Source organism: Camelus dromedarius, chromosome 2 (genome assembly GCF_036321535.1).
Source record: "Camelus dromedarius isolate mCamDro1 chromosome 2, mCamDro1.pat, whole genome shotgun sequence".
Classification (NCBI taxonomy): Eukaryota; Metazoa; Chordata; class Mammalia; order Artiodactyla; family Camelidae; genus Camelus; species Camelus dromedarius.
In genome coordinates, this window is record NC_087437.1 from 47443024 (window position 1) to 47457407 (window position 14384).

The 14384-nt window shown below is 35.4% G+C and overlaps 1 protein-coding gene across 5 annotated transcripts in view; it reads right to left on the reverse strand.

Moving 5' to 3' along the window:
* Window positions 1–4331: 4331 nt before the first annotated feature.
* Window positions 4332–14384, reverse strand: part of ZMAT3 (zinc finger matrin-type 3) — a 31556-nt gene continuing 21503 nt past the window's right edge. The window contains exons 5-9 of one of the 5 annotated variants that reach the window (XM_064492909.1): window positions 13589–13755; window positions 13367–13467; window positions 11302–11462; window positions 11059–11123; window positions 4332–5737 (exon numbers count right to left, since the gene is read on the reverse strand). In XM_064492909.1, the coding sequence (XP_064348979.1) occupies window positions 11070–11123; window positions 11302–11462; window positions 13367–13467; window positions 13589–13755 (483 nt within the window). In that variant the 3' untranslated portion in view covers window positions 4332–5737; window positions 11059–11069. Of the gene's footprint in view, window positions 10310–10846; window positions 11463–13366; window positions 13468–13588; window positions 13756–14384 lie in introns of those variants that run through there. The other 4 variants (XR_010383532.1, XR_010383533.1, XM_064492916.1 and 1 more) reach the window with 4 other exon arrangements.

Consider the following 14384-nt stretch of genomic DNA (forward strand, 5'->3'; position numbering starts at 1 on the left):
TGTTAAGTAAACTCTATGGACCAAGCACTAATTGTGCTTAAAACAGGACAAAGCGTTTGCTCAAGTGTTTTGATAATTTACTAGACTAGAAGTCCCATAATATTATCTACCTGCCTGCTCCAGTCCCTTGTGAGTAAAACTGTCCTTTCTAAGGGGGCATCCCAGTAAAAGCCAAGCAACACGTACAATGTAGCCATGGCTGTTTTGGTCCAAGCAGTCATTCTAGATCTTGGCTACATATTAAAATCACCTCAGCTTTTCATTATTTTTTGATGGAGATACTGGGGATTGAACTCAGGACCTCGTGCATGCTAAGCATGCACTCTACCACTGAGCTATACCAACCCCCAAGAAGCTTTTAAAAGTCGCTGGACACCCCAGCACACCCTAGAGCAAATAAATCAATTAAATCAAAATCTCTGGGGTATATAGTAGATATAAGTTTGCTGTTATTGTTACTGCTGTTGGATCTAACTTCCCAGATGATTCAGCTGTGGGACTAAGTTTGAGAACAACTAACTGCTCAGACTTTAACCTGCGTACGAATCAGCTGGGGATCTTGCATAAAGATAGGTTCTAATTTAGTAGGTCTGGAGTGGAGCCTGAGATGCTGCATTTCTAACAAGTTTCAAGGTGCTGTAGTAAGGATCTAGTTTCTAGAGTCTATGGAGATAATTTTTAAAAATTCATTGCAGTATTACTTATAACGAAATATTAAAAAAAACCTACATGTCCAGAAGGATGAATGAATTGTGGTGCAGACAGTGGGACACTATACAGCATTTTAAATGAATAAACTATAGTTACACGTGTCATGATAGATAAATCTCAAAAAGTGTTGAGAAAAAAGAAAAATAATGATATTTGCATGTTATGATGCCATTTATATTAATACTGAAAGCCTAAACAATACTATGTATTGTTTATGAATATATATGGTATTAATACTGTACATGGAAATAATAAATATCAAGTTCAAGACGAGAGTTTATCTGGTGTGGGATGAGATTAGAATTGGGAAAGGGTACAGTGGGCTTCAGCTGAATCTGTATGTTTTCTTTCTCCTAAAAATATCAGAATAAAATGATGATGGTGCTGGCGAGCTTGGTGATGAGTATATGTATGCCTCTTTGCTTAGCCTCTATACTTTGCACATATGAAATAATTTATAATTTTTAAAGCTTTTAATTTTTGTACACCCACGTTCATAGCAGCATTTTTCACAATAGCCAACAAGTGGAAGCAACCCAAGTGTTCATCAAACCATGAGTGAATAAATAAAATGTAGTATACACACAAAAAGGAGTATTAGCCTAAAAAGGAAATTCTGACACATGCTGTAACATGATGAACCTTAAGGACCTTATGCTAAATGAAATAAGACAGTCACAAGAAGACAAATAGTGTATGATTCCACTTACATGAGGTCCATAGGGTAGTCAAATTCATAAAGTCAGAAGGTAGAATGGTGGTTGCCATGCTCGAGAAGACAGCATTTTTTAATGAGTTATGGAGTTTCAGTTTGGGAAGATTTAAACAGTTCTGGAGTTGCACGGTGGTGACAGTTGTACAACAATGTGAACGTACTTAATGCCACTGAACTGTAGACTTAAAAATGGTTAAAATGATACACTTTATGTTATGTATATCTTACCACAATTTTAGAAGTTTTTTAACTAAAAAAAATTCACTCTATATGTCCGTCAGTAGAGGACCAGTAAAGGAAATTTTGGAAATCATACAATCAACACCACATAGTCAAAAAGAATGAGATCCATATGTACTGGTATAGAATAATTGCCAAGGCACACTGGTCACTGGAAAAAAATGTGTTTGGAATGCCACCATTCATATTGCATAGACTATCTCTGGGAAAATACCTAAGAAACTGGTAACTGTGATTGCCTCGAGGGAAGTAAACAAGGGAGCATGAATTCAGGACTTATCTATTCAAAAACCTCAACTGATTTTAAATGATCAGTTCTCAAATTACCCATACTCCCAGGAGAGATGAAAATAAATGACTAGAATTCACAACTCATACCCCAATTCTGAGTAACTGAATTTTAGAGAGGTTAAGTAACATGCCCAAGAACACACAGGTGACAGAACAGGGACCAGTTATCTTAGTGTGTACTTTTTCTAAACATTAGAAATACCTAATAAAAGACTTTAAAATGTCTCCTTCTAAATGTTTGGAAATTTAATAAAAGACTTTAAAATGTGCTGCTAGCTTATTGAATCAGAAAACATTATGTTCTCCAAAATAAATTGTATGGGAAAACCTTAGAATTATGTAGTACAGGTTTTATATTTTCAGCACAATTTACACCTGTGCTAACATTTGCTCCTGTATATAACTTTTAAATTTTCAACAGTCTTTGATGAGAGATTTTTTTCTAGTCCTTCCTTCCAGTTTGGGACTTTCATTGACTATCATTTTAATTTAGTTTCCATGTTTGTTGTTCACACACCCAAAAATGTTTGGATAATGGATTTTTTTAAAGCAAAATAGACATTTTTAAAAATAAAAAAAAAAACCCCACTCACACACATATGTGTTTATATACATACACACCTACATGTGTATCCTGAAGGCTGATCCACCACTTTTCCCACTCTGCACACTTTAGCAACTAAAGCCATAAAAGAATACACTCCTCAGTATCTCCCAGATATGTCTGCCTTTGCTTTATTTAAGGATAAAAACTCCTTTCTTCCACTAGGTGGTTTTCAGCCAAAGATCCTGCTTCCAAGGGAGCATACCAACCACACAAATGACTAACTGTAAGATTTAGAGAGTCCACAGGGTGGCACTAGATACCTTTGGTCAAAGTCCATAAGCTAGTAGCTATTTCTAGAAAACAGGGATAGAGAAGAGCCTCTGGCACCAGCAAAGATTAAAACCTGAAGCTAACATGAAAGACATCTTGTTCCTGTCTGGAGGAGTGGCTGCCAGCCAACATTTGAAACTCTAATTACACACTTCAAGATTTATCCGAAATGCCAAGCAGAAGTTATAGACTGCCCGTGGTGGAGCATATTTCTTCCAGTGGCAAATTTCCATCTCTTTCCTTTGGACATACTTCATTACAAGTATTTGATCACCTTAAACATATTTCCACATACACCCCCTCAATATCTCTTTCACACACACACACACACACACACACAATGCAGTGTATTTTTTTTTAGGTGATTATTTTCTGGTGAAGGTAAGGACTCAATCACATCTCCATTAAATAATATTTACATTTCACAATAATTACCTGCCTTCATCTTTTTCTAAGGTCTTGATTTTCAACAGTTTATGAATATCTCACAAATAGGAATAAAACTTGGTGGGTTAAATCTCAACTCAGATGATAAAAATCTTAAAACTTACCACAAGAAGATATATTTCTGCTCTCTTTACAATCCTTTATCAATTTATAATAGGTTGGGAAAATTCAATGCTAGTCTTTTCCATATAGGCAACTTTAAAAGATAACACCCCATGCTTGACCTTGAATAGATTTTCATCAAACAGATAAGTCTCAGAAATGCCTGAAGGAAGAAAAGCTCTTGTGGTTTAAGACTTTATTTTTATGCCCATTAGCATGGGTTTCTTTCATGCTAAAAATCACTTGGAGATGATTTAATAAAAGGTGCTGCTGCCTTGAGTATTTTACAACACACAGATTCAATGTGATCCTTTCACTTCATTCAGAAACATTTTTCCTTGCAGACACAAGAATTTCTCCCACGACAGTAAGTGTATGTGTCTTGCATCCTGATTAAACAAACCGTAACAGCACCTTCCAGCCCTATAATCTTCTTTTTCAAATGAGCATTTAAATTCTAAAGCACATTGCATACAGCTAACCAGAATGCTTAAAAGACCATACCTCAATATATTGTTTATATAAGCTGATTATATTTGTAAGAGTATTTTACATGTGAAACACCCAAAGGATTGGTGGGCATATATGCCTTTTTAATGTGTTTATTTCCAGAAGCAGCAGTTATGGTCGCGCTAAGCCTAACTTTGCTCAGAATTTGAAGGGAAGATAAACTTTAAAATATACCAATAAAATTAAGAACTTGCTCTAGTCCCAGGCTAACTTTCAGAGACGGGGGGAATGGGTAGTGTGGGCAGCTGGGTCAATTCTACGGCAAGCCCAAGAGCTGACAACACTCTGCGTGAGTTCAAGAAGCAGGTGGCAGAACACGTATGTGCAGACTGACGAATGGTGAATACACTGCCATCAACCATCTGCATCAAAAATAACACCTCAGCACCTCGGTGCTGAGTACCTGCTTCCCTTGATCTCCCACTCATAACCAAACAATTTGCAGACAAGACTCAGAAACTTTTTATTAAATTGAACACAAAATGACTGTCATAATAACGTCAAGCCTTTATCAGAAATCAGTACATAAGTGAGGATACACAGCCAAAATGAGCCATCAACATAAGCAGTGTAAATTTTGAATAACTTTCAGATTCCTCTATTCAATATGCTGAATAAAATAAAACCAAAAGAGCAATTTCAATTTCACAATTCACAGTTGATTGGTTTTAACCTCATGACACGTTTGTCATTTATGAAGCCTCAGAGCACAGATTTCCCCAGTAGTCACTGGGAAACATATACACAGATGTTAAACCCCTGTATGACATTTAGAGAAAACTGTGGGAAACAGTCCCAATTTCATACAGTTTGGGCTGGCATTTTTTAGCTCTATCCTCTACCAGAGGCATTGTTCTAGTGAAATAGCAAAAGCAGTTTTAAAAGTTTGCCATGCCGTTAGATGAAGGGTTCTAAAGTCCCCCCTTGGTTTTCCATGATTTTATTCTCTAATTTAAAACAGTATCTGCACTAAAATGCAACCTTAACAGTGAAAGCAAAATCAGTTTTGCTTCTGGATCTAGAGCATACATCCAAGAGAGGCAACTTGCTGTCCTAGCAGATACACGGAATGCTTCAGAGCAGAGTCTGACATGCTCTAGTAAGGCATTTCAAAGCAGACACACAACCATACCCAAATTAAATTATGATGATCAGCTGAGGATACCACAAGGGGAACACCAAGGAACACAGAATCAACATGAAATTCTTACAAAATGACAGACTAATTTACAAAAACCACAGAAAGGTGCTCAAGTACCAAAAGAAGGTAAAACAATGACCAGCCACTCTAAAAGAGTTTTGTTCCCGTAAATGCCAGATTTTCAGAGTAGAAATAAATCACTTCATGTGTGCTTTGCCCTAGGTAATATCGTTCATCTGGACACATGGGATGGGGTTACTTTTGCTTAAAAAAATATATCACGTAGAGAATATACATATAATCAGTGATATAGAACATTTCTTTTCACTAGTGAGGGGGTCACTTAAGCACTTACATAGAAAATTATGAGTGAATCATGAGGGTTATTTAAATGCAAAAGGAAATCTGATAAAACCTGTATTATTAGTTAGGATTCAAAAGCAAAGTGAGGTTTTTAGCAGCTGCATTGATTCAATGAGGAAAATTCATGCAAAAATTTCAAAGTTCAAAGAATTGTGAAATGTTGAAAAATAAAAGTCTAATTAGTAAAAATACACATTTTCACTTTAAGGGTCCCAAAGGAAGTGTTCAGTTATTTTGAAAGCCATGAATCTTATTAAACAAGCACAAGAATATGAATCAGGAATACTGAAGTTTCAGTTCTGACTTACCCACTGAATCTTCCCAACAAGTCACTTAAATTCTTCACATTTTGTCCACATACACAAAAAAAAAGGCATAAAAATAAAGGTATATGTCAATTTTTTTTTCCTAAACAGGACTAGAGTAAAGCTAAAGATGGTTACTAAGGCTCACAATTTCAACAACTCAGTGTACAGTACAATCATTTTTAATCCTGCTAATTATGGCTGGAGAGAGGGCATGGGCAGTTAGAATTCTGAAGGAATTCAAAGGCTTTGGATAAATTAATGGTTTCAACTTTCTCAACTACTTAATCAGTTCTAGAGTTGTTTAATACAGCTAATCATCTGTGGGGTTGACTCTTCACGCATCTCTACTTCCCAGTAGAACAGGTGAAAGCAGTAAAAGGAGAAAGGACACCAAGGAAAAAGCAGCCATAGATTGAAATGAGGTATAAGCTGATTTAATAAACCCTAACTGGTCATTTACAGTTTTTTTTTTAAAGAAGCTGCATAGTTCAGCAAAAATACATCATAAGAGGAGGGGTTAAGAAAAAATTCTTATCGTGAAGCTTTAAAATGTATGACAATGAAGCATTTAAAATGACCAACACTAGAAAACTTCAGTTTGAAAAGGAGTCTCCCCTCACTTGAAGCACATACAAAAACAGAAACTGGAAAGCCAGAGTCCACAAGAGACAAAGACCTATGTTAATTGGCTCAGGTTATCAACTTCACACACTGCTTTTTAAAAGATTTTAATATTCAAACAAATGTTAAACTCTAGTTAATAACACCTATGCTGAACTGTTTAAGGGAAAAATAACATCTGAAATTTACATTAAAATGTGTATTTTTAAACACTCCATTGTTTGATGGGTGAATATAGGTTCAGACAGAAATGCAGGAATGCAAGTACAATAAAATGTTGACGGTAAAACCTAGCGGTGGGTATACTGTAAAATTTTTCAACTCTAATGGATGTTTTAAATTTTTCATAATAAAATGTTGAGGAAAATGTTAGTATTTCTACAATAAAATTAATTTAGCAGTGTGTTTTAAAAATTCAAAGTACTCAGGCAATTTAGAATTTTAAATTAAGTGGGAATATTTTGCTTTAAAATATCTTGAACCTGATTTGTGAAGATGCCTGTTTTTAATATAGAGATGAACTAGCACAATTACTAAGTATTAAGAGTTTTACTCAATATCAAATTGAGATTGCATGAAGAAACAAAAAAGATGTAGAACATAGAATTCACACAAACCTTTGCTATCCCAAGCTCCTGTTTTATGAATTGTGATTAATGGCAATAACTCTATCATCTCTCTGTGAAATGCTAAAACTTGCTAAAGGCACTCATATTCTGGGCTTAACGGAGACAGGGTCACATGGGACCATAAGCCAGTGTTTTTTTGGTAGCCACTCAGAAAGGGAGTTGATAAATGATCCTCCCATTCATAACGGGAAGACACAGTCAGTTATCAGTAGAAATGTCGTATGAGAAGCTATTTACACAGCTATTTGTCCATTCAGTTAGATTGATAGTAATAGCTCACAATGGAGTTCACTGCCAAAAAAAAAGCCCTAAAGCAAAAACAAAGCATTCTTAAGCATTCTTTACTATGTATGAAACTCCTGAATGGTGACTTGGCTGTAAAAAAAAAAAATTTGGTAGGGTGGAATATTTTCAAAATAACTATTCAGAGGCCCACACTAAATTTTTACCTATACTAACAAAACATTTCTCTATTTCTAAAGCACCTCTGTTGTCTTTAGTATATGTGCCACCAAATTTTTTAGAAAGTACTCCCAGCCTATGTTCTGACACTGAGGAAACTAAACACATTAGGTTCCAAATCCATCACTCCTAAGCCCGTGTGTAGAGGATACTATGCAGAACAGTTACATGTCTCCCCTGGACAAGCGAGACTCATTTTATATGGGTCACTGGACAGTCCTCAAACTGTCATTGCTCACAGTCCCAGCCAATTCAGGAGTGAAGCAATCATTAATCCCACCACTAATCCTTAGAATCTATCTGCGGAGGAAGATTTAACCAGGTATAGACACACATATCCATTTATCTTTGTTCAAAGTACAGATAGGTAGCCATAAGCAAGCACACAGTTTTGCAGAAGAGCTTTGTAAAGTAAGGTGGACAATGTCATGCTTTCCTTTTAGCTGTTTAAGTCAGAGGGACATAAGGATGGTCTCAGATTGCCATGATTCTTCATCCAGTCTCAGGGTTTCAAAAACTCTAAACAGTTTTCTAGGCTCACCAACTAATGAAATGGGGAAATAGAGAGGAAGAGTTGGAGGAGGAACTTTTTCAAAATGAATGGTATAAAACAACTATTCACCTTGCAGAATTCAGTGCAATAAGAGACAAGCAGACAAATGTCCTAAACAACATGCACATATTTACAAGTTGTAATACATGATACACAAAGATGAGACCAATAAAGTATTTTCTGTTCAACGTAGAGTCTAAAGGATTACCTGGCACACTCAGTTGTGCAGCTGAACTTTAAAAAAAAACCACTTTGAAGGCATAAGCAATCCAATCTTTTAATTGGAACACTGAATTTTTTCCTTTACAATTTCTTGCCCTCAATATCTTCGAAGAGTTTCTAATTGTTATCTTCTAACATTGAGTTTTGAAATGACAACTTACACACAGATAGTCACAGGGAAAAGAGACTTTGATGCTATGCGTTCTTGCAGATGAATACTGAAATCTATTTGACTTATTTGGCTAAAGGTTTTCCGTTGATTAGGCCTCTTGTCCATCCTTGTACACAACATAAAAAAGATACTAGTATCATTCCTGGGGAGCACAGGCTGCAAATTTTAAAGCACATTACAGAACAGGACTCAATTTCACAAAATGAAATCAATGGAGATCACATATCACTGACTGCAGTAGTAACCACAGTCTTCTTTGACAGGGAAAAACACTGTCTTTAAGGAATGCATGAGTATGAGAAACTGTACCATGCAGAGATGGATTTATTTAGGCGTTTCCTTTGTGACATCTCTGTCACCTTTTGTTTCACTCAAGGAACACAGGAGACTATTGCAAGGTAACAAGCCCAAAACACAACCCATTATCACAGAGATCTGTGATTTTTATGGGGGGGAGGGGATGTGTATATAATCTCTATAAATGATCCTGGAAGTTATCAACTTCCTAGAAATTAAGGAGCAAACTGAGCTATTGTAGGCAATATGGTATTTAAAGTGTCATATAAAACAAACACATAGCTCTTTTTTAGTGCAAAGAAATATAACAAGTAAGAAATAACGCTATAAATCTAACTTTCTTCTTTAAAAGAAAATGCGTTTATGCATTCATAACATCCATTAAGGGCACTGAGAGACTAGAAACCTGAATATGCAAGGCCAGGATAACCTTCAAGGCCTTAAGTCCACTGCTTTGTGTGTGTGTGTGTGTGTATTTATATATGAAATTGTTAAGTGGGGAGAGTAGGGCAAATCTTTCCTCTAATTTTATTTGCTAAGGAAAAACTGAAAGTGGATGAATGCCACTTTCACAAAATGTAAGTTCTTATCCACAATCTTTTACTATTATCTGAAATAAAGATTTGATGAAATTTTCTCTATGGTATCACACAAAATTATATATACACAGTTATATATGTGTGTGTGTGTATATGTATATAAATACATATATATATACACACATACATATACATACAAAGAGAGGAGGGAAAGTGAGGTTTTTAAATAATCATAGAGCCATGTGGCCAGCACTGTAATATTAAAATCTACCAAAAAAGTATACTTAGCAGCAAAATGAGTAAACTACTGACCAATAAGATAAGCTCTAAATTGCCCTAAAATAATCAATTATACTTCACAGATTACTGGAAAAAGGGTTATCATACTAAGAGTCACAGATGTAGCGAGAATTCAACAGAACATTATTTCATTCTTTTGTTTCTGGGAGAAAATAAAATTACTAAACAATTCTGCTTTTCAAAAAACCACCACTTCAATGGAACAGTAACTTGTTAGTGTACCAGAGGTTAATTGCAAAACTGAATTTTAAATATGGGTCTAGATTGTTCAAAAATTGTTCAGAAGTTCTAAAGGAAAGGAATGATGATTATAATTTTCCTTCTCCCCAACTCTTTGCCTATAGAATTCTCAAGGAAGATTAGGAGTTTTATTTTTAATTAGTAATATAAGCAATAAAAAGTGAATTTACCATAGTGCAAAGATACTGCTCAATATAAAGTTCCTGGTGAACGTGACCTTTCAAAAAAGTAGAGATGAACTTACGGTCTTATCCACGTCAATACAGTAAATAGGTAAATACAGTTAATGAAAGTTCAGAGAGTCCTCTATTAGTTAATCTAAGTATAACACTAGAGCTATTTTTAAAAAAACAGAACAAAAATAATAATACTGTTGTAATTATTAGATATGAAAGTAATCTATAATATATTTTCATTATCTTCAAGGAAGCTGAATCATAAAGGATAAAGCCAAAGTTCATGTATTTTTCTATTAGAAATGATGATACTGAAATTTGACTAACTTAAAAAAAATTCCTCTGCATCTGGGAAACAGTAAGGTCATGGTATTTTTCAGGACAGTCAACAAACTAGCAAGACAAAAAAGAATGTAAGTAAAATGTAAGGATCAGTTTATCTTAAAAAGTTTACCAAGACAAATATTAAGAGATCAGAACATATGGTTGAGGTCATCATATAAGTACATGTTATTATCATGAAATAAGTGAAAAATCAAACACATATTTCATTTCCTAAAACCAGATGAAAAAATACATATATAAAAACTCACTGGATATTCAAATGTGGGGCTTGGAAAACCTACAACATAGCTGGGCCATGAAAATGAACTTATTAGATAAGCTAATTCAACTAGGGGAGAGAAAAAGAGGATGAAAGAAGATGAATTAAAATGTGTGAAACTGAAAGCTGGAAATGAAGTTTCGCTCTTTTGAAGTACACAAGCACATTAGGAATGTCTGAATCCAAGAAAACCTGCATGTCAGTAAAGGGGGGACATGATAAAAACTATCCTGAGAAGGACTCTATTGCAGTTTATACAGTGAATTCTATGGAAAATACATCGAGTTGAGGTGGATTCCAAAGAAGCCTTGGAAAACTGAAACCTCTGCTTACCTGTTTTCACTGTGATCTGAAGAATTCAATACAATTATTTATTTAACAGTACATTACACTAAAGTTGAAAAAAAAAAAAAGACAAAGTTTTTAAATAGTTAAAGCTCTAAGTGGTCAGGCTACAGTTGACCAGAACTTGGTCAAGATAAGTTATTTCTCATGGGGTAGGTAGGTCACAGGCTCTAAGCAGCTCAACGCAACTGACCTGAAAAAACATCATGACTTAAGTACGTTCTCTTCATTCTCCAGTTTTGACCCCTCATGGTACCACTGCAAGGTTACATGTATTAACATTAGGCAGAGAAATGTACTCATATCAAAAGAATCACAAAGCAGGGCATGTTGACAGAAGGCAAACCACAGGCAGGACAAGCTCTCTACTTGAATATGACAATCATTATACGTAGCCCAGATTCTCCATCTCATTCCTGTACCGCTGTTCAGACACCTTGCTTTTATGTTGCTTGCTCTCCAAATGCTGCCGGAACTCCACTTCTTCACCAGCCCCAACGTTACACATGGAGCAGTAAAACTGGCCACTTGGAGTAACGCACATGGCAAGATCACGTGGAATTCTCTGCCGAGAGCGGGGATTGAAGTAAGGACCTGCTAAAAAAAGACAAAAATAATGTATTCACCTCAAAATATTCACCAAGTGAATGGAGGCTGACCAATTATCACTATAATTTGTAACTCCAAGCTGAAAGTATAGATTCCTAGCTTTAAAAGAATGTAATGTTAATGGGTTTTTGAAATTACAAGTTTATTCAGATTCAATCTTAAAAACTAAAATGATTCCTCCAACCATTGTCAGAAACGTTACTGTGGGGCCAAACCCAAACTCTAAATGGCAATGTCTCTAAAAAGTGAATATAATTTAAAAAATAATTTCCAAGCATATCAAGAGTTGTATGATTATGCTAATTCTTTAATCCAATTCTACTTCTAAGAATTATACTAAGAAAATGTTGAGAATTTTTGCACAGAGATTTATCAGAAAGGATATTTATTTCATTAGACTTGATAAAAGCTTTTTTTTGGGGGGGTGAGGGAAAAGGAAAGATCCAAAAATATGACTCAAAAAATTAAGTGATGAATGCAATGAAAAACTATACAGTCACTAAAAACAATGTTATAGAAAATTCTTTAATTATAATATTTGATTATAATATGCTATTAAGTAAAATAAGAATATCATAAAATATGATCAAATCTCTATTTTACAGAAGTAATATACACAAAGAACTGGAATGATATATACAAAAATGTTGGTAGAATTATTGATAATTTTATTTTCTTTTTTTACATAACTAAGTTCAATAATTTTCTGTTTTTCTTTTCTAGTATAATAATAAATATTTAAGGCTTTTCTCAAAATATTACTTTAACTGCATGCTACAAATTTTGATACATTTTTATTACTGTTTGGTTCTAAGAATTTTCAATTACCAGTATGATTTCTTCTGTGGCCCATGAGTTATTTAGATATGTTTAAAATTTTCCAAACACATAAAAATTTTGTTTGCTTATTCAGATTTTTATAACTGACATCTCATTTAATTGTACTCTGATCAGAGAACATGAGTCTAAACTGCCTTCTGTCCTAGTTTTTTAATCTAATATTAACACAGGTTTCCTTCACTTCAGTTGAGTATTTTTTATTTAATCTTACAGTCTTTTTCTTTTAACTGGGACTTTAGTAAGCTTACATTTATTGCAGTGACCTGGTATATGTTTTGTCTTTTATTAATCATATTGCATTATGCTTTTTATATGTCCCCTTTTTCTATGCTTCTCTGTCTTCCCAGTTAAGTCTTCTGAGGTTGCTGTCCGTTTTACTGTTCACACAAATGACCTCTGCTCCTACGGGTATGCGTGGGAGGCAGGGGGAAGGGGAGGGACCATGCAGTCCTACTCTCCCTAGGGAAGCTAATCGGAAAAAGCAGAAAACACTCTTGCCAACTAGCAGTTCTGAACTGAAGCTATATATAAGAACCACTGAGGAAGCATTTTCAAAACACACATATGTCAGAGTCCCACTCTCAATTAACTAACTGAAGATCTCTAAGTCATGGTTCAGCCATGCGTATTTTATAAAAACTCCCCAGGTAATTCTGACTCACTACCCTGGTTAAACACTCACTGCTACAATCTTTTTATTTTTCCCAATAAATGGAGATTTAATATGGTGCAACTTTAAACCAAATAGCCCATTTTATTGTTTAAATTTCTCAGCTGGCAAATAACCAGAAGCATAAAGGTACTATGACCAGAGACCTTAAAGCATAGACTTGGTTTAAAATCAAAACAAATAATATACTAAATAGGAAATAAATAAATAAATAAGTAAACAAGGCCTGAAATAAACACCAGCTTGAAAAGCCACTAGACCAATTCAACAGAATGACAGCTACCCCCGAATTCTCAGGGCTATCTATTACCATTAAAGGAAACAAAAATAGAGGAGACAATCTGCAGAACGCAGCCAAGGTATGTGGAAATCCACAGGGTACCTGAATTATTCTGTACTGCATACACATTTCTCCTATTAGACATCATCTTGTATTCATTCCCTTCCTTCCGGGTCCGCCGCTGACCGATGTCTGAGGGCTCTCTGGAGAAAAGAAATTTTAAAAGAGTGAGACTTCTAAACCAGGATGCCTTTCTACCCTTTTTCTCTAAAGACAGTTGGTCTCCCAGAACACTCTGGCCTCAGAGAAAGCGGCAATACCTACGAGAACGAGTTGCTCTGAGCTTCGGCCAGCCGCAGCCTCTTGGCGTGGTTCTTCCCCTGGTAGTGAGCCTGAGCCACCGCCGGAGAACTGAAGGAGGCGTCACAGAGCTTACAGTAATCATTCTCTGTGGCCAGGATCACTCTGCCTCCTGGCTTAAAGGAGCCCATCTGACAGCAAAGACACAGGAGACAAGGCTTAAAAATGTGGAGTTTGTTCTCTTCTCCTCAAAGTTCCTTCCTTCTACAAGCTGAAAAATAACCTAAGGTTACAGCATGACCACAAGCACTCGGCTTCACAAGGACAGGATATAATTCATTCCAGAAAGAAAAGAAAAGAAAAAAAGGCTGGGAGACACTTAATCATGGTTTTGCATTATAATCACCTGTGTACCAAATTGATGAATGCCTCACTGCCATCTCCATCGAAGAAATTTTAGAAAAGAAGTTAAAAAGCCCAGCATGGAAGATTTAGGGCAGTACAGGTAAGGCCTAAAATCACATTACCAGAAAGAACGAAGTTCACTCAGAATCCATCAACAAGCATTTACTGAACACCTACTGTTAACAGGGGGCTTGCTACCTAATGCAGAAGTGATACATAGGCATGTATTTAAAACTCGGCCCCTGTCCTCAGAGAGTCAACAAATTAGTTACAGACATGATATAATTAGAGGGAAATACCCAGAAGATCCAGACAATTGTATTCAGGTTGGGAAACAAGTTAAGTGAAACCTAACAGAGTGCTTGGAAAATAATATGCACTCGATAAATATTGCTGGGTTAACAAACGTGACAAA